Here is a 19,497-nt window from a genome sequence, read left to right as displayed (position 1 = left end):
CCGTAGAATAGGTATTATTTGAATTTAATTTAATTTAAATGAGACTATTTATTAAACATGTACAATACAAGTCTTATAATTTAGACAAACTAATGTAACTATCCGTATAAATAAAGGGATTAATATCCATAGAAAGAAAATAGGTGATAAATAAATGTACCTACACATTGTGACGTCCCACGGGTAAAGGTACCTTATGGCGGTTGGCGGTTACTCTATTATTAATGCCGCTCCAATATTATTGCGGCGCTATGCGACGTAAGCGCCAGCAGCCATAAGGTACCTTTTGCCGTAGAACCTCAAAATTATTCTCCAAATAGAGTCATATCATACCTATCTCTATTTGTACAGTCACTTTTGACGTGTAGTCTGTCGGCCTAGCATAGGTTACAATCGCTATCGCTTCGACAACGAAAGCATTAGGTATTATGTCTCTCTACTTCGATATTAGTGTGACAGTGACAGTTGAGTTTCGATCGCTTTGGCATTGGCATCTTGGCTACGCGGCCTGATCCGCCTTAACCTCTAGCCGCCCATACGTCAAACCTTGCCAAGCAAAATGAAACTTTATTTTGTCAACACAAAGTTCAAATTATAATGGAACAGGAGACCTTTTTATAGGTCTCTGGGCTGCTAGAGGCTATTTGATGCTGACTATAGAATATTTTTGACAGTACATTAGGTACCTAGGGGCTATTCATAAATTACGTCATTTCAAATTAGGGGGGGGGGGTCTGGACATCGGATGACGGTACCATGAAGTAGGAGGAAATGGGGTCATTTGAAGCATGATTTTTAGATGATTATACGGGGGGGGGGGGGGTCAAATGTCGTCAAAAATCGATGACGTAATTTATGGACAGCCCCCTAGGTTTTATCTAGGATTGGTTTCTGAATTCAACAGCTAGATTAGCCTGGGGCTTGATATCCATGAGGCAGTATTGGCTTCTGATCACCAGCCAGAAGTAAAGTATTAATACTGAAACAAAAAAGTTAATCACTCTTAGGAGTTGTTTAGATAGACAGTATAACTTAATCTGACTCTCTAGGATGACTTGCGTTCTGGCGCACGTCTTCATACATCGGCCTGGCATTGCGCGACTGGCTTCGGCTAAGGCGAAAATCATAGGTGGGAAGGAAAGGTTTAATCGCTGTGTCTCGCTCCAAGCTATCGCCGTAGCCGAAGCAAGTCGCGCATTGTCGTGGCCAGGCCTAGTGCGACTTTAAGTATGGAGTCGCGGGTGAACGCGAGCCATGCTAGAGGGTCTGTTGAACCTTCAATATGGCTGGATGGGTTTACATTTAACACGTTCACGGCGGAACCGGAAGACCCCTAGCACAGTATATGATTAATTACGAGTTCAGTAATTGCCGCAGCGGAGGTGTTAACCAATCCTTTTTTGCGGTTAACATTCAATGGTGATGGTGGAGTTAGTCTAGGATGTCTGTAACAATTTTGATAGCATACGCAGTGCAAGTGTTATTTTAAAATTATGACGTATAAATAACACTTGCACTGCGTATGCTATCATATGGTCTAACTCTATATTCTTTCCTTTTTTTGTGTGCTTTACCGATAAAAAACTTACCATGCAACAGAATAATCAAGACGACCATGATGGCCGTCACAGTTCCAGGCATGCGCAGTTGCTCTATGGTTCCAACCTCTGCGGTTACGACGATACATGTTATGAAGGTAACTACGATGAAGACGAAGGTATATAACAGGTACGCCCCAACGTGTGCTCGATTGTTCTGCAAAATATAAAGTGGTTTTTTTTAATTCCACATCGGTGGCAAATAAGCATACGCCCCGCCTGATCGTAAGCAGTCACCGTAGCCTATGGACGCCTGTAACTCCAGCAGCATTAATTATAGCGGGGACAATCTTAAGGTGGCATTTAGATTACAACTGCAGCTGCTTTACGGCCTGTGCACACCGGCTTGCGTGTGCGTGACATGACGTGCGCGACTGCGCGTGCGCTAAAATGTTGGAGTGGCACACGCACACGTAACGCAAGCAGTGTGCCGTCTCTTATAAGGATCTGTATACTACAACGCCGCACGCGCACGCGCACGTCACGCACATGCAGCCGGTGTGCCAGGCTTTAATTGTTACATCATTATAGTGCACAATTGTTTGCTATCCTATTTTCTCGGAAACATTCGTATTTGTCATGCTACACATATTTCAGTCAACTCAGCACTGAAATATCAAGACACTACGTTCGTAAGTTTCCGTAAACAACCTACAATGGAAAATAATTATGAACTACATCTGTACCCCGGTTTCTCTCGGATTAGTTGTGCAATTAAAGTTAGACCAAGAAAAGTCTGCAGCGATTTTATAGCCCACGCAGTGTAAGTGTTATTTTAAACGACAAACTTCTATGAAACGATGACCTATAATTAACAACTTTACCTACGTTATACTTACCATATGTAGTCCTCGGAGAAACACGATATTAAAAAACACCTTAATTGCAAATAGTATGCAAGAGAAGATGAGTAAACCGATGCCAACGGATCTTATCACTTGTTCTGTTTCATCGGACATCTTAAGATACTGCTTCAGAACCTGAATGACTTGTCCGAAGTCTTTGCATAACAGGATAAATCTTATCAATTGATACGCTACTCCAGCCTATAAAAAAGCAAAATTTGTACATTGTTAACTAAAGGATGACTCATGTTAGACAGGGCCGTGTCCGGCCCGGAGCTTCCGGAGCTTGCTTTACTATGACGTGACAGGCGATCACGTGATGCTTTTCATAGAAAACGATGCGCCGGAAGCTCCGGCCCGGACACGGCCCGGTTTAACGTGAGTCATCCTTATAGGATCAAACACCCATTTATAGCAAGGTATTTTGGCGCTAGAACGGAGTGAAAACGCCATGCTTTCCATATAAAAACGATGCGCCGGAAGCTCCGGCCCGGTCACGGCCAGGTCTAACGTGAGTTATCCTTAATACGGCGCAATTTGTAATTTTTTGTAATATAAAAAATAAAAACAAGAAATAAGCGTATAAAAGAGTTTTAATAAAAATCATACCAGTTCCAAGTAACCCCAAATGAGGCACCCCATCCTGAGCTCAATACAGCAGCAGCAGTGATCGAATGTCAACTTAGACTTTGGCTCATCCCTCGCCATTATGTGTCTGAACAAATATGAATTTATGGAAACTTATATGGGGCATTATCTATAAAAAGGGACCTTATTGTCGATGGCGCTTACGCCGCATAGCGTCGCGCGGCATTGAATTTATATCGGAGCATCGTTAATAATGGCGTAAGCGCCATCGACAATAAGGTCCCTTTTTATAGATAACGTCACATATGTACCTACGGAATATCATTTGATATTTAACACTAGCTTTTCGGTGAAGGAAAACAGCGTGAGGAAACGTACCGAAACCTAAACCGAAACTTAGGGCAGACGTGAGCACATATACATTAAATATATAATAATAATTCGGCCTACATATATCCTCTGCTTGGCACAGGCCTCCTCTCACTCGAGAGAGGGCTTGGACTATAAATACTATACATTATTTATTTGAAAATGTAATTATTACTTACATGTATAATTTTATATTACACACATGAATCGAAAACTCCGGGTGCTCCGAACTACGCGCTGTAATTACTCAGACTAAATGGGAAATCAATAGCAATAATATAATAGGTAAATGCTTTATTACATACACAACTTTATCAATTTGCATTGTCCTCATTGTCCTATAATAATAGGATAGGTTAAGGTAAACCTCCACACGTTAAGAGGGGGGCAGACGTTAAATTGTAGTTTAATTAAATTTTAACACGTTTTAATCAAGAGCAAATGCCAAAAATTCATACATAGGTACCTAAATTTATTTAATTTTTTATTTTATTTTATTCATTTGGAGATCCAACAGCTATGCCACTAACAAAGAAATTGTAGTAGATACAGGAAGCCAATTATAGGAACTCACTGGTAGACTAAGTATAGGAGGCGTGGCTCACTCCGCGATTTTATCGCTTTGCTACAGGTAGCTAAATGTACATCCGTCCGGCCCCAATTTTGGGGTTTGCCATAAGCCGCGCGTGGCGCTGTCGCCACCTAGCGGTCATATCTGTGCTGATCGTAACAGACGCGTTTTGTTAGAGAGTGAGTCTTCTGTACCTATACTTCGTTTTTTTTAGCATTAGAAATTAGGTAAACAATCTTGATGTGTCTTTTAATTGACAAACACATTTTAAAAATAAGTTACGGCAAATATGTAACAATTATGAATCTAATACGATCATTTAATATTCTTCTGCTTTCATAAGTATTAATTAAGTAGTTATTGATTTTTAAAAAGCGTTTTTCAATTAAAAGACATGTCAAGATCGCTTACCTTCTTGCAAGTTCTTTCCTGGTTCTTTCTAATGCTAAAAAGAACGAACTATAGTACTATTATTTATTCTGTGGTATAGGTACTTACCGTACTTACTTGCAAGGGCAGACTCCAAACAAAAACTTGAAAAACTTAAACTTTACTTATAGAAGATATGTCTGATTTTCATTTATTTTCAGTTGTAGGCCCAGCTATCATAAAATAACATCCTCCTATTGTCTTAAGGCAGGCAAAAAACTGTACAAGACGACGGGTTAAATTAATCATCATCATCATCTTTATATAATTTCTAAAACGTGGTTATAATTATTTATGTTTACCAACTCACATAAAATTAATTTTTTAATAAGCAGAAACGTCTGCAAATGTAAGCTTAGAACAGATTTCTATGGATTTTCAACTCATAGGGCAAAAAGATAAGTAATATATATGTACTATGTAGGCAGGTAGATACCTATTGAAATACGTTTTTAACAGAACTGACAACATGAAATACCAATACTTAGTTCATATTGCGGTTAGTTTTTGTTTTCCTCATCAGTTTTATAAACAGTGATGAATAATATACAAGTATATAGTTATCAATTGGCAAATTAAAAAAAAGGGTTAGGAATTTCAGATAAAAAGGACCTTATTGCACTTGAAGCATAAAGACCCTTCTGTGATGGAAAACCACATGTTTTAAGTTTGAAGTTTGCTTAAGATAACATAAAGTACTAACATTATATGGATCAAAATCTGAAATATTTTTTTTATGATTATAAAGAGCCATAACCTAAATCAAATGGCGTCGTAATTATAACTGACAATTTCTCCGAACACATCGACACAAAAACAATGGCATTATTACCTTTAGATTAGAGAATAACAGGCAAATAATACAACTATATAGATACCGATTCGCCCGTTATAATTTATGCTCCTGTGTTATTTCAATATTCAATCTTTAGTTTCGTCAAGATTGCTCGTACAGAAATGGTAGGCGCTTTCTGCATTAGTTTGAAAACAATTTGGGGATTTTTATATTTTCCTGCGAAAACTATACCGGGTGTGGCCTGTAACATGAGCAAATAATTAAAACATAAATTGTACTCCTCAAACGGTGACACTTTTGTTCAACAACTTTTAAAAATTATGAAGTATTTAGACTCCCTATTTTTCATACAAAATCGGCACATTTTACAGTATTGAGAAAGTAACTGCCTTATGAGGGTATGATTAAATTTTAATTACTGTTTCAATAAATATTTCGGTACTATCCTCCTTTATCGTATGGAATCTACTTATAAGTGCGCCACCTACAATTTACTTTCACTGGGTTTTCCCCCAATTTGGAAATTCAAAATAAATGTGCCTAAAAATGAATGATGCGCCCTACCACGGCCCTACATCATGACGACGCCCTCATGCGGGCCTATCGGCTAAAAGAAAAAGACATCTTTATATTATCCAAATAAGTGTGTCCCTTTCTCAAAAGCCGAGATTTGCCGACATAAACATATGCGAGAAATACCAAGTTAAGTTGTAACTGTGAAAAAAGTTTTTCGTTAAGATTTATAGCAGTGTTTGATTTGTCGAACTGTAAATTTAAATTGGTTTTGCGAGTCTTTACGGTCATCTTGAAACGCAGCCATTATGCATTATGCATTCTGTGTGCATTTGTGTAGGTCGTGTTTAGCGAATTTTATTTGTGTTTATTTTGGGAGACATTTAATATTGTAAGTATTTTTTATACATTGTGTATAGAGTTGGACCAAGAAAAGTCTGCAGCGATTTTGATATTTAGATTTTGATACGCAGAGCAATATTTTAAACGTCAAAGTTCTATGAAATTATGACGTATAAAATAACACGCATTGCGTGGACTGTCAACATCGCTGAAGATTTTTTTGGTCTAACTTTATTGATATAGTCAGATGAATTGTATTTGTTTTATTAAGGTAAGTAGGTACTTAAATGTCCCAATCTTTGACACTGGGATATTTATGTGACATTCTTAAACTCAGTCAATTGTTAACATAACGTAGGGTTATATTCTCTTTGGTTAGCATTAAATAACTTATAATACGTATAAACTAACTTAAATATTTAATAAAAAATCTAAAAGGTCTTCCTACCCTTATTTTCTGGGATAAAAAAAAACAAAAGTGTTGGTTACTAATACCTACTCTGCAAGTAAAAGTAAACAAAATCTACCCTTAAATGGCTCCTTCACCCAGTTGAGGGTAGGTGAAAACATTACACGATCAAATAATGTAGGTTATAGTCCGGTCGTTTAGAGACTGATCCAGGCGGTTTTGTAATTGGTCGGTAAACCAAGAAATGTTAATAATAACTATCCTAAAATTTACAAATTGTATGTTTACTTTTATTTAGATACCTAAAGATACAGACTTCTTCTACTACCACAGAATAAATCATAGTACTTACAGAAGACTCATGCATTCTCTAACAAAACGCGTCTGTTACGATCAGCACAGATATGGCCGCTAGGTGGCGACAGCGCCACGCGCGGCTTATGGCTTTCCCCAAAATTGGGGTGGAACGGATGTACTTTTAGCTACCTGTAGCAAAGTGACGAAATCGCGGAGTGAGCCACGCCTGCTACTACTTAGCGTTATCCTGGTAGGGTTGCCAGATGGTCGGGATTTGGCGGGATTCTCCCGATTTTTAGCATGTGTTCCTGATTCCCGACAAAGTGTAAACTGTCCCGAAAAACAGCTTCACGTTATAAAACAACAATTTCAAGTCCCGTACTGTCGTCGAACGAGCGAGCTGACGTAGTGCCAAATAATGTGAAATATCGTTGTTTTTAATTAATACAATTACTTTAATTTGCATGTATTTTTCTTCCCGACTTAAGTCCCAAATTCCCGAAAAATTGATATTGTTTCCCGATAATAGCACCTTTCGATCTGGCAACCCTATATCCTGGCCTTTGCCAGGGTCCGCTTTCTTATTTGCTTTCCTCCACTTTGCGCGATCCTGGCGTCGTCTCGTGTGACGACATCAAGTTCGCTTTTTTGGTCTGCCTTGGGGTCGGGGGCCGTCAAAGGCTAGGTTAAGGCCATAGACTGGGAGTCCTCTAGACCGAGTTTAGAGCAATTATTTCATGCAACCGATGATGCCAAAAATGCGGGGGTGCGCGGGACGAGGTGAGCGAAGTCCCGTGCCGTGATTGGTCCGTTCAAAGACACGGACGTCACACAAAGACACTTTCGACTCGAACATGGAGTAAAATTAGTAAATTACCGTATGCGTGGCAGAGGGGGTAGCGCGACTATACGCTGTCTGGAGGATGTATTGTCTGTGCTTGCAGGTGTCCAGGATAAAGCGAACACCGCAACAAGATGGTGCGCAGAGGCGACGAAATATTCTCCTGCTTCTCGTGCATCGTGGATGGCATGCATTGCTTGGTACTAAGGTGAGAGCTTTGTGTTCAAACACCAACACTCTTAACTGTCCATCGGTGGACCTTATGCCTTTTGTAATAAGGTTTACCAATGGACAGTTAACAATGTGGGCGATGGTACTACCCATTGGGATGTTAGATTTTTTGAAAGTGACTTACCCAACTGGGGCAAGTATTTAAGTACCCTAAATGACTATTAAGAAAAGTGCAGCCATCGTCAGGCGTGGCTCACACCGCGATTCCGTCGCTTTGCTACAGGTAGCTAAAAGTACATCCGTTCGCACCCCAATTTTGGGGAAAGCCATAAGCCGCGCTTGGCGCTGTCACCACCTAGCGGCCATATCTGTGCTGATCGTAACAGACGCGTTTTGTTAGAGAGTGAGTCTTCTGTACCTAGTACTATTATTTATTCTGTGTCATCGTTAAAAGCTTATAAATGGGTAGGTGCGTAGGTAATAAATCGGGAAATGTAACATAATCTGTATCTGGGATAAATATCCGTTTGTTAACAATAATAACAATAAACTGTTTGTTGGTATAAATAAACCGACTATAAAAGATAAGGGCACGGCCCAAAGGTCATGTTTGATATGGATTTCCTGATATTCATTACGTGTGATAACATGTGGGCATGTGTATGCTGATAGCTAGACCTAGAACTATTCTAGAAATATGAGAGGTTGATAAAATAACTACGACAAACCAATCTCGACCTAGCCGCAAACTAAGGAAAGCTTATACTATGAGAACTTGGCGACGATATGCGAGTACATACTCATATAGATAGGCAAGTACATAGAAAAAATCCCTAACCCAGTAACAAACATTTGTGACAAATACACACTTACACAGGGATCCAACCCGGGAGGTAACTTGATAACTATAGCTATACCTAATTAATTAATTATGGACTTTTGAATTGAAAGAAGGACGCTTTCAATTTTAAAGTCCATAATTATAGCTATTAGTTATCAAGTTTTGTTTTCAGTTCCAGGATGTGTAACAAAGGTAAATGCCTCCACTGCATTCCCGTCGATAACGGCTGCCTCGTTCTAGCCATCATAAGTGCGGTAAGAGCAACCTACACATTAATGTTGGTAAATATAAACGGAACTAGGTACCTAAGTAATACATTATGCTTTTTTTATTATTCTGAAACTAAAATTTCTAAATTTTTAGCCGGACATTCTAGAATCAACTGTGGTAATTGCCCAAAAAAGGGCTGTTTCATTGATTTTTGTCGCTCAGATTTCGACGTTTTCTATGAAAGAGTAATTTTTTTCGCTTTTTCGGAGTTGACAGTATCACTTATACACATATTATTATAGGGTTGTCAAATTGCCCCATATGTATGTATACTGTGTTCCATGATCTTCAGATTGGCACTGGGATGGTGCTGCTGGCGACCATCATTCTGGGCATCCTGGCCGCTGCAGGCATCATCATGGCGTCGCATCAACCTTACCCTGACCCAGGTAACTCTAATACTTACATATTTAAATACTGCATTAGAATCAGGTGTTGCTTTACGGAAACCAAAATATTACTTTGCTTATCCGCGAAATATTTATTTCTCTGAAAAGCTTTCAATCTCTTCGTCACGCTCAAAACTATGAATCAGGATCACTTACGAGTACTATTAGGCGTAAAATACTCTATCTTTCGCTTAAATGGACTCCAAATCAACACAATCATATTATAAAAAGTATGAATAAACCGAAACGAAAAGTCCAAATACCTATACACCTATACCTTTATACCTATACTTACTTACTTATCATTTCTCCAAATTATATTTTACGATAAGCATTTGAAATTTGGTTTTTATTTTTTTATTTGCATTCTGATATTAACCCTACAATGCATGACTTTTTTGTTTATGGAAATAAAATTATATGTGATAAATATATGTGTTTACTATTAGGGAAAAATAATAAAAAAAATACCCAACGCATATTTTGGAAAATAGAAGGTTTTTTATGTGTTCCATATGTGGAACACCATGCATTAAGGTATAGAGTATATACATTTAAAAATATATGGCACATTTTCGTTTTTACATATTCCATTTCTTTTTGTAATGCTATCAACAGTTTTTATGGATGTGGATTGCTTTTAAGTGACTTTTGTGGATTTTGCGGCCTTGAATGATGTTTTTGACGAGATTTTTGTAGTTTTACTTAGTCCTGATGAGGCCAGCTTGAAGTTCTACTGGTGATGTATTACCAGCATCAGCATTCCAAAAACTTCTGGTATTGTAGGTTGACTTTACAGAATTAAAGTGTAGGACGTGCAGATGATCATGGAACACATTGGTGACCTATTATTGAACTTGATACCAACTCCGAAATTCTGACAGGTGATTCCGATGTATGGAGTTGTGATATAGTTAAAAATAAGTCATATGTAACTGGCGTCAGCTCAACTAACTCAGGACACGACGACCGACTATTTTCTGAGTCGCTAAATTCTTCAGAAGCCTGATTTATTGTTGCCCGCATTATTTCAAAGATGAATTCACTATCGGCACTCTAATATCCCATCATCCAGATCCCGATCATCTTTACATGCAAAGGATTGATAAAAATGATAAATAATGCTCATTATCTGCATTCCGTAAGGATTTACTTTCGCATCGTCTAAAAACTGTTCATAATTATTAATTAATCAGCTGTTGTGAGCTCTAAACAAAGGTTAACGATTTTGAGCCTTATGCCTTGGACAGAAGTTCTCAAATGTATACATATTTTAACGTGAGTGTGCCGTAAAACCATAAATAACCGTTCCTACAGATTACGCCAAACTAAAACTTATGCCAACGTAATAAAGACTCTGACAGGTGCAAGCGTTCCTTACTTGTTTTGTGTAAGCAATATGAACCTCAATGCATGGTGTGCCATATCGGGAACGTTTGAAAAATATTGCTTGACGCTATCTAAACGTTGCAAAACTATAAAATTAAACTTACCATTGAGTAATATACAGATTAACAGTCACAATATATATTTTTTCTTATTCTTTAACTTTAAAATGATTTTTTTGTCGCACTTCGAAACTTGTCAAAACTGATTTTTGCACCAACTCCCGAAAATTGACCGATTGTCCGTCACCATGGATATTTACTGCTACCTAGCGGTAACACGCCGATCTATTATAGTAGCCTTGAGTGTAAAGTAACCTTCAAGGTATAACAGATGTCGCTGCCTACCTGAATCTTGACGCAATTCGCACATATTTCGGTTGTGCCATATATGGAACTGTATGCATTGTAGGGTTAACTCACTTCAAAATAACCTTTTACCTAAATTGTTTATTGAAAGAAATACTATAAAAATTAACCCTTTGACCGCCGTTGGCATGTATACAAGACAACGATAGAACGATACACTGGCGCCGCTGTCTTGTATACAAGACACAAATTCAACCGCTCGGTAAATGTGAAAAAACATCAATTGTAGTATTTTTTACACTCGTGTTAATGTTTTAGGTCTTTGATTTTCAAAATAATTGCATTTAAAGCAGATAAACAAATCCATTCTTTTATAATAAGGCAATCAAAAAAATTGCTCCAGTTTTCAACATTTTTCATGTTCCTCGTCGCCGTTGTCTTGTATACAAGACAGCTAGGGATGGGAATGTTAACTCGATATGAGAATATTAGAGATGCAACGGATAGTTGTTTGGCCGGATACTGGATATTCGGCATGACCATCGGCCGAATAGCCGGTATCCGGCCGCCGAATATCGGCCAGCAGAGCTGCACCTACATTTCGGTTTTTCAGGTGCGCATTCTGCAGTTTTGCAAGTCAGTTGAATTTCTAAATTGTTTTAAAATAATAAACAAGTACGATTATGACCGTGACTGTTTCTTAAATCCAATTTGTTTACTCCGAAATCAAGCAATGGTACTATCCGGTATTCGGCCGGATAGTAGGGCACTATCCGGTATCCGGCCGGAAATTAAAATACTGGCCGGATAGGGCGGATACCGGATAGTAACCGGATATCCGGTGCATCTCTAGAGAATATGCAAAATAAATATCAAGTGGCCAATCTGGTTTTATTTAAGCATTTGAACACCTGTTAAATGCCAATTGGTGATAACTAGTAACTAGAATACGTTAAACGAGAGAGAGACAGGCATAACTATAGCTGGAGTTCAGGGAACTTGTTCAGCTGTCCATAGTAGAGTCAGACAAGTAAATCTGTCCTTGTGGTCTATTTGCAGAACAAATGATTCATTTTGAGATGATAGTGTAGTGGGGAGTGATACCCTGCAGTGACCGCTTCGCACAAGAATGGTACCTACAGGCGGACGCTTGGACTAGTCAGTGTCGCCTAACTATGAGAATGTTATGTATTTGAAATTGACGAAAAATTATTATGGTGTAATACGGGAACTGACAAGCTCTTCTAAGGAACATGTCGAATGTGAAACATGCATTCCCGAACATTTCTGATCCCCACCCTTTTCCAATATTATTGTTCTTCACTCATTGACAATTCAACCCACGTGTCATTTTCCCCAATGCAGTTGCGGTACATTTATATTATCGACACACGATGCGCGGCTCTAACCATACGCTTATAAAGTTTACGTACCGACAAGCGCTTACGCCGTTGACCTAGAGACTATTATTACTTAATCCGCGCGGAAACGGTCCTTGTCGGTCTGCACTGCGGGCAGTCCATGCGCGCCGTTGTCATGTATACAAGACTTCTCGTAGAGCCTAGTGCGGTGATATTACGTCATGAATCGATATTGTTTAGTGGTTGTTTTAATAATAAAGACCTTTATTTTTAACATTGTCGTGTGTAAAAAATATGTTAATTTTTGGCATTCTCGAAATAAATTAAAGTTGGTTAAGAACAAAGCCAAATTGAGAAGATTTTTACCATAAATTGTAAATATCGATATCACATTTTGCAATCCCTAAACTTTTTATTAGTTGTTTACTTAGAATTTACTCTGGCGTGTGAGTGAGCGTCTTTGGGGACTAGGTCCGGCGGCCAAAAGGTTAAAAATGTATCCTACCTACTTACATAGCCATGTTTAAATAATAACACATGCTCTTTACTTTCTTCGTATTCGAAATGAAAAGTACAGTGTTTAACTCGGGTGAAAGGCCTGGGTGAAATTTCAGCCTCGAACTATTGGCGCTCTCACTGCGCTCGAGCGCAAAAATACCTCTGCAGAAATGAGTGATTTTCATCCCTAGATTAACAATTTACTATCGCTTTTTACTAGGGTTTCTAGTTGCACAAACAATTGTTTTTGTTGCAGAGTCCCGTGAATTCCGTCAAGCGGCCGTAGCTGGGATCGCCCTTGGTGTGGTACTTACTGTTGTGGGAGTGGCCTCTCTCATCGCTTTCATTTTTTCTGTGCTGCTTTGCAATGGAATCTGTAAGGTGAGGTATTAGAATAACACTAATCGGAGTAGGTCTTTGAAAAACAATTTATTATATTATAACGAGTAAAGGATGACTCACGCTCGACCGGCCAGAGTTTCTGAGGGTCTACCGCGAACCACGTTCGACGTGTTGCCTCCCTGTCACACTTACGTACGTATTTACAAGTGCGACAGAGAGGCAACACGTCGAACGTGGTTCGCGGTAGGCCCTCTGATGCTTCGTTTTCTATGGAAAGCAGCACGTGATCCCCGATCAGCCGTCATAGAAAATGACAGTTATATCGGACGCCTCGGCCCGGTCATGGCCCGGTCTAGCGTGAGTCATTTAGGCTAGTACATCTACTCATATCATCAACGCTATAGTTAGCACGCTATAGTAACTGCATTTCTCTATGGTAAATGTAACAGTCTCTTCTCTTCTTCAATTTAAGAGGTATCCTCCTGTCGGTGGAGTATTTTCAATGTCTCCCTCTCATATGCTTGACCTCTTGATACGACACGACACCAGTTTTTTCTTTGATTTGGTCTACATAGCTACGTCTTGCCTCAATGTAACAATACTGTTTTCATATTATTGTTTGTAATATTCCAGCGCCGGCCAGGACAAGTGAGGGCCTACTTCATATACGGCGTCGTCATCACTATACTCACAATCATCGCCTCGATTGCTCAGATGGTCAACGAAGACGACCCTGCTCCTGGCATCGGCGGCTTAGTTGGTTGTGGTGAGTATCTCATCATCATCAGACCGTTTCAGTCCACTGCTGGAGGTCTCTCCCAAAGTACGCCACGTGGCCCAGTCTGCCGCTTTATGCATCCAGACGCTGCCGGCCCTCCTGTGCACGTCATCCCGCCATCTGGCCAGAGGGCGTCCCACGCTACGTTTGCCCAGACGCGGTCTCCACTCCAGAACTATGGAAAGAGCTATGCTCGGAGTCTCTCTGAAGGACAAAATTCGGAACGAAGTGATCCGCCAGAGAACGAAGGTGACCGATATAGCTTTGAAAGTTAGTACCTACGTTGGAGTGGCAATGGGCTGGCCACATATGTCGCAGAACCGATAATCGCTGGAGTAAGGTAAGTAACTAATTTCTTATTAAATTGTACAAAGGGACTTATTTTTCAGATTTATCTCTGACGTTTCGAGGACAGTGTTGTTCCAGTGGTCTCGGAGAAGATCAAAAACTAGGCGCGTGAGTTTTTCAAACTACCCGCGGTCGTAAGTGGTCTTATTTATTAACAAAACGTTCATTGCGCACTAGGGATGTTACTCTAGTGATGCTAAGGAATGTATACGCGATAAAGTCCCTCCTCAATCCTGACTTGGCAACCTCGGGATAACCTCCCCTGAGTTTCTGGGTCTCACATAATTATATTTCAACACAAAATTTGTCACCCCTGGGGTTAAAAGCTTGTATCAAAAATAAAATTCGACTTGTGTTTTCAGTGATCTACACTGCATTCCTGATGCTGGTGCACGAGACGTACAGCAAGATGTGCGCGGGCGCAGTATTCAAGAACCACATCCGTCTGGTAGAAGACTACTAGCACCACTCTTTCAAGAACCACATCCGTCTGGTGTGTTAGTAATAGTCTTCTACTACTAACACCACCCTTTCGGGTCATACACGAACAGCACAGTTGTCACTTCTGAACCCAAAACTTAACTCTTTGAACTCCAAACGCGTTTAGATACCTGTCAAATTAATCTCAATCAATGTATCTTTGGTTTAAGGCCCAGTTGCACCAACCACATTTAACAGACGGATTAACATGAAACAGCAGTTAATTTTCAAATACAAATTATTTAGTGAACGCTTTGACGGTGACAGCCGGTTTGGTGCAACCGACCGTAGGGCCAGTTGCACCAACCACTTTAAATTTGACAGACTGATCAACGTCAGTCGGCGCGCCCCGGCGCTTTACTATGAAACTTTCCATAGGTACATAAAAATTTAGCGAACTCTTTAACGATACGAACAGTTTGGTGCAACCGACCCTTAGTGTTGTAAAACACATTGTGATTAAAACAAGACCCGGAAACAAGTTTATTTTTTTAAGTTTTCGTTAATTCACCCGGTAAAGTAACGGATTTCGTTTCCGTTTGAGGTTACCAGTTACATACATAGAAACAAAGTACAAGCAGGCGTGGCTCACCCCGCGATTTCGTCGCTTTGCTACATGTAGCTAAAAGTACATCCGTTCCACACCAATTTCGGGGTTTGCCATAAGCCGCGCGTGGCGCTGTCGCCACCTAGCGGCCATATCTGTGCTGATCGTGACAGACGCGTTTTGTTAGAGTGAGTCTTCCGTACCTAGTACTGTTATTTATTATGTGGTACAAGATACAAGACAGATATTCAACTAAACCTAAAGGATGTCTAACATATCTTTGATAAGTACTAACTTTGCTAGTAAGGCTAGACTTAGATGCGTATCTATTTTAACTATTCTTTTTTTAACTATTCCAACGCTAGTTCCACATTATGTTCCTGTAATCATATATTGTAATTTAATTATAATTTAATCTATTCTACTAGAATAATTAACCACAGACAGATAATATTCCTAAATACTTTCTCGTTTTGTGGTTTACCACCAAAAATTTAACTTTTATACGGTTATTTAAAAAAATGCGTATTTGTTCTAAATATTCTACTTTTTATATCCCAAATACTAAAACTGACCTATTATTTTAAAGACATTCCATAAGGAAAAGTGATAGAGAAACATAATGCTTTTCGTTGTCGAAGCAAGATTGTAACCTTGGCTGGCCGGCAGGAACAGGAGGGTCAGTGTACGAAATGCCTCGTGCTAAGCGTCCTTTTCTTTGGTACAAATGCCAGTTGATTGGCTAGTCAATTTTTTTATAGACAATACCAGACTATAACACCAATCATGGACACCTGCAACACGAGAAGAGTTGCAAGTGTATTGTCCATATTTAATATGGGAATGCGCTCTTTAAGGTTGGAAGCGTATTAGCTATAGTATGAATTATCTCAGGTGATTTTTTCGAGTTCGGGTGCTAATCCGTTAAACAACAAAGTCTTTGTTTCTTTTAAGAGCGGTCTACAGCACGTGCCAAAGCAACCATGTCGTTTAAAAAGAAACTATCGTGATAGTATTAAGGTTCAAATTCATATGATAGCTTGTTCAGAGAACAATCAGGGTGGTCTTGTTTCTGGAGATAACAAAAACGTGTTATCTCCGAATTGGCTGTTTCATGAATCTGAACCATACAATTAGAACGGTAAATTTGCTTTTTAAACGGGCTTGTTCCCGTTACTTACGTCGGGGCTATTAGCAGTAAACATTTTAGGTAACCAACTGCATAAAGGAAACCATATCTTTTGTTTAACAGATTAGGGTCCGAGCCCGAAAAAATCACCTGAGATAATTCATACGATAATCGAACTGACATTTTAGTGTCTGGGATATAAAAAAGATGAATTCCTATTTGTCCCCGCCTGACGTGACCGCAGCTATAGGTACCAGGCGGAGACAAATGGGAACATACCAAAAGAAACATCAATTATATATACAGAGTTAGACATGTTATTATAAGATGGTCTTTTATTAGATAAGATAATATAATATAATATAATAAGCAAATAAAGTAATTTCAAACCGGATTTTATTGGTTTTTAAATTTCAGGCACTATATAAATAGTTGGTTCTAAAAGCAAAGAATTGATATTAAAAACAATTTTATTTCCTATATTTCATAAATATATATCGATTGAGTAACAATATAACAAGTACAGTATATAAATAAGCGTTATCTTCCTTAAAATTAATTAACTATTCTTAACGTACAAAAAATAAAACGTTTCATTCATACTTCCTAGCGAACCAATCACCATAAAGCTTTCTAAAATTAATACAATCCATTATTTCTGCATTTTCGTCTTCACAAAAAGAATAAGTTTTTACGCAAATACATATTATACAGCACATTTAGTATGTTCATTTAAATTATGAAAAAAAATCAGCCTATATGCGTCCCACTGCTGAGCACAGGCCTCCTCTCGTGCGTGAGAGGGTTTGGGCTATACCTACTTAGTCCCCACGCTGGCCCAATACGAGAACGTCACATACACTTTGAATTTTTTCACGTATGTATGCAGGTTTCCTCACGATGTTTTCCATCATGAAAAGCTAGTGGTAAATATCAAATGATATTCCGTAAATGCATACCGAGAAACTCATTGATTTGAACGACTGTGCCGCTGTTTATTTCTTGACCGATGGCGATATTAGACTAATATTATTAGTGTGTTGTCATGGAAACCCATGGAATTAGAATAATTTTTAAAATCAAACCACTGTGTAATCGTTAGGGTTTTTATGAAAACACACTATACAAGTTTATATACTTAAATTAAATATTATACTAAAGTGAGGTTCAATATAAATTGCAAATAATGTTAAGCAACCTCAATTTCTTAGTACAATAAATTAATTGTTGTAGGTACAAAAGGCACAACTATGTACATTGGCTCGTCATATGTGGTCACAGGGCCACTTGCACCATTCACTAACCCGGGGTTAACCGGTTAAACCATGGAGTTACCGTGGTTACCAGTACAATTTGACACTGTGTTAAGTTTAACCGATTAAGCCCGGGTTAGTGGAATGGTGCAAGTGGGCCAGGGGTCTACAGCCGGGTCCAGAACTCCATGCGGCTGTAACATGTAATGTAATCCATCGTGTAATGTAATACTAATTCTGCGTGTGGACGGCATTACGAGTACATGTAATGGCTCCTCTACACGATGGGCCAGCTCCGGCCACTCCAAGGGACGCCATGCGGTAGAATGAGATAGCAATATCACTTGCTCCCTTTATAAATGCGACCCTTGGAGTGGCAGGCGTTGCCGGATCCATCGCCTGTCGGTTCTTAGCGCATCCACACGTTGACGCTATAGGGGGCGTACGTACATGAACTGTAGGCAGCATAGAAGCAGTCACAGTCCGATTTTTGGCGCGAGGTGTAAACGTGACGTTTATGCTTCCGAGCCCACAAGATGGCAGAACCTACTACGCACAAGGAAACGTACCTACGAGAACGGTAGATGGTAGCTTTTGCGGTGCACATATGTTTCAGATCCAGGCCACAAGATGGCAGACCCTCCCTATATTACGCGGGATCTTACATTACACGTTACGTCTGGATCCAGCTTACTGAAGTAGAGCGGCGAGCAAGATAAAAATCAACCAATAAAATCTCCTTCTATCTCACTCCTCGTTCACCTTTCCACTATCTGCTATCTCGCTCTTGGACAGGCAGTCTATGTACATGTCGGCGGCAGATTGTAAGATCAGGCAGATCGTAATGTTCCTATGTAATGTTTTGACGATAGCCACGTTAATCCAATACATAGGTAGGATAGGTCCGTTAGGTTGCTTCAGATGCCCAAAGGGCAAACTGTCCAGAAATAGGAGCCCTGCTCGACGCAGGGAACGGTCAAAGATTTTCACAACGGTCATCGTTTCACGATATGCCTAGGAACTTCACGATATGCCTGATCTTACGATCGGCCGCCGACATACAGATCATATTTGGCCAGTGCAATAAAATTGTTCTAAATGTTTGAATATCCTTACAAATGCAGTCAATACCTCTCACTTTAATTCTCGTTAACATAAGTATAATTTATATTGTGAGGTAGGTACCTATTATACTTATAGCCTAAATACCCTTGCGTTATACAGGAATAGCGCTTTCGTTCCAAGTCTTCATTTGACGGTAGGTACTGTTGACTACCATCTTGTAGTAGAAAGAATACACTGCAACAGAAAAAGAAAAGAATTAAGTACCCAGGAGACACGTCTTTTTTTTTTTATTATGAATGGGCTTACTCATGGCCACAGACTAGCCGACTAGTACTCCTATCAGTGCCTAACCTAATCGAATGAATATCAGGAAGTTGGTGGTACTTTGTACTTTGAACGGAGCCTGGTATTTTTAGGGTTCCGTACCACAAAAGGAAAAAACGGAACCCTTATAGGATCACTCGTGCATCTGTTTGTCTGTCCGTCTGTTACAGCCTATTTTCTCGGAAACTACTGGACCAATTAAGTTGAAATTTGGTACACATATGTAAATTAAGAACCCAATGATGGACATATTTTTTTATAATTTTAAAAAACATAGGTTCGAAGTTATTTAATAAAATACCCAAAAAATTACCATTCCCCCCCTTTATTTACGAAACTTTAATTATCGTCTAAAATTTTGAAAAAAATATACAAAATAGTTCTTTACCTATAGATGACAGGAAAACCT

The 19,497-nt window shown here is 39.2% G+C and overlaps 3 protein-coding genes across 4 annotated transcripts in view; 1 reads left to right on the top strand and 2 right to left on the bottom strand.

Annotated features, from left to right (window-relative positions):
* Window positions 1-236: 236 nt before the first annotated feature.
* On the bottom strand, window positions 237-3,161 carry LOC134671140 (uncharacterized). The gene is made up of 4 exons (XM_063528909.1): window positions 3,053-3,161; window positions 2,438-2,644; window positions 1,590-1,755; window positions 237-979 (listed from the first exon to the last, which is right to left on the bottom strand). The coding sequence occupies exons 1-4, from the start codon at window positions 3,149-3,151 to the stop codon at window positions 879-881; spliced, it is 573 nt and encodes a 190-aa protein (XP_063384979.1). The 5' UTR covers window positions 3,152-3,161; the 3' UTR covers window positions 237-878.
* Window positions 3,162-6,028: 2,867 nt separating this feature from the next.
* Window positions 6,029-16,840, top strand: LOC134671491 (uncharacterized). Of its 2 annotated transcripts, XR_010099224.1 has the most exons (8): window positions 6,029-6,100; window positions 7,702-7,806; window positions 8,783-8,864; window positions 9,173-9,269; window positions 13,079-13,203; window positions 13,798-13,930; window positions 14,653-14,945; window positions 15,210-16,840. XR_010099224.1 is itself a non-coding variant. In XM_063529357.1 (7 exons), exons 2-7 carry the CDS (start codon window positions 7,733-7,735, stop codon window positions 14,751-14,753), a joined length of 612 nt encoding a protein of 203 aa, XP_063385427.1. In that variant the 5' UTR covers window positions 6,029-6,100; window positions 7,702-7,732; the 3' UTR covers window positions 14,754-16,840. The 2 variants fall into 2 exon arrangements, 1 of the variants encoding a protein (XP_063385427.1); XM_063529357.1 differs by having other exon boundaries at window positions 14,653-16,840.
* Window positions 15,837-19,497, bottom strand: part of LOC134671500 (uncharacterized) — an 18,651-nt gene continuing 14,990 nt past the window's right edge. The window contains exon 5 of the mRNA XM_063529366.1: window positions 15,837-18,998. Within this exon, the coding sequence (XP_063385436.1) occupies window positions 18,916-18,998 (83 nt within the window). The 3' untranslated portion in view covers window positions 15,837-18,915. The remainder of the gene's footprint in view (window positions 18,999-19,497) is intronic.

The sequence above is a fragment of the Cydia fagiglandana genome, chromosome 15 (genome assembly GCF_963556715.1).
Source record: "Cydia fagiglandana chromosome 15, ilCydFagi1.1, whole genome shotgun sequence".
NCBI lineage: Eukaryota > Metazoa > Arthropoda > Insecta > Lepidoptera > Tortricidae > Cydia > Cydia fagiglandana.
The sequence above is the reverse complement of the archived record's forward strand: the minus strand, read 5'-3'. Positions and strand labels throughout refer to the sequence as shown.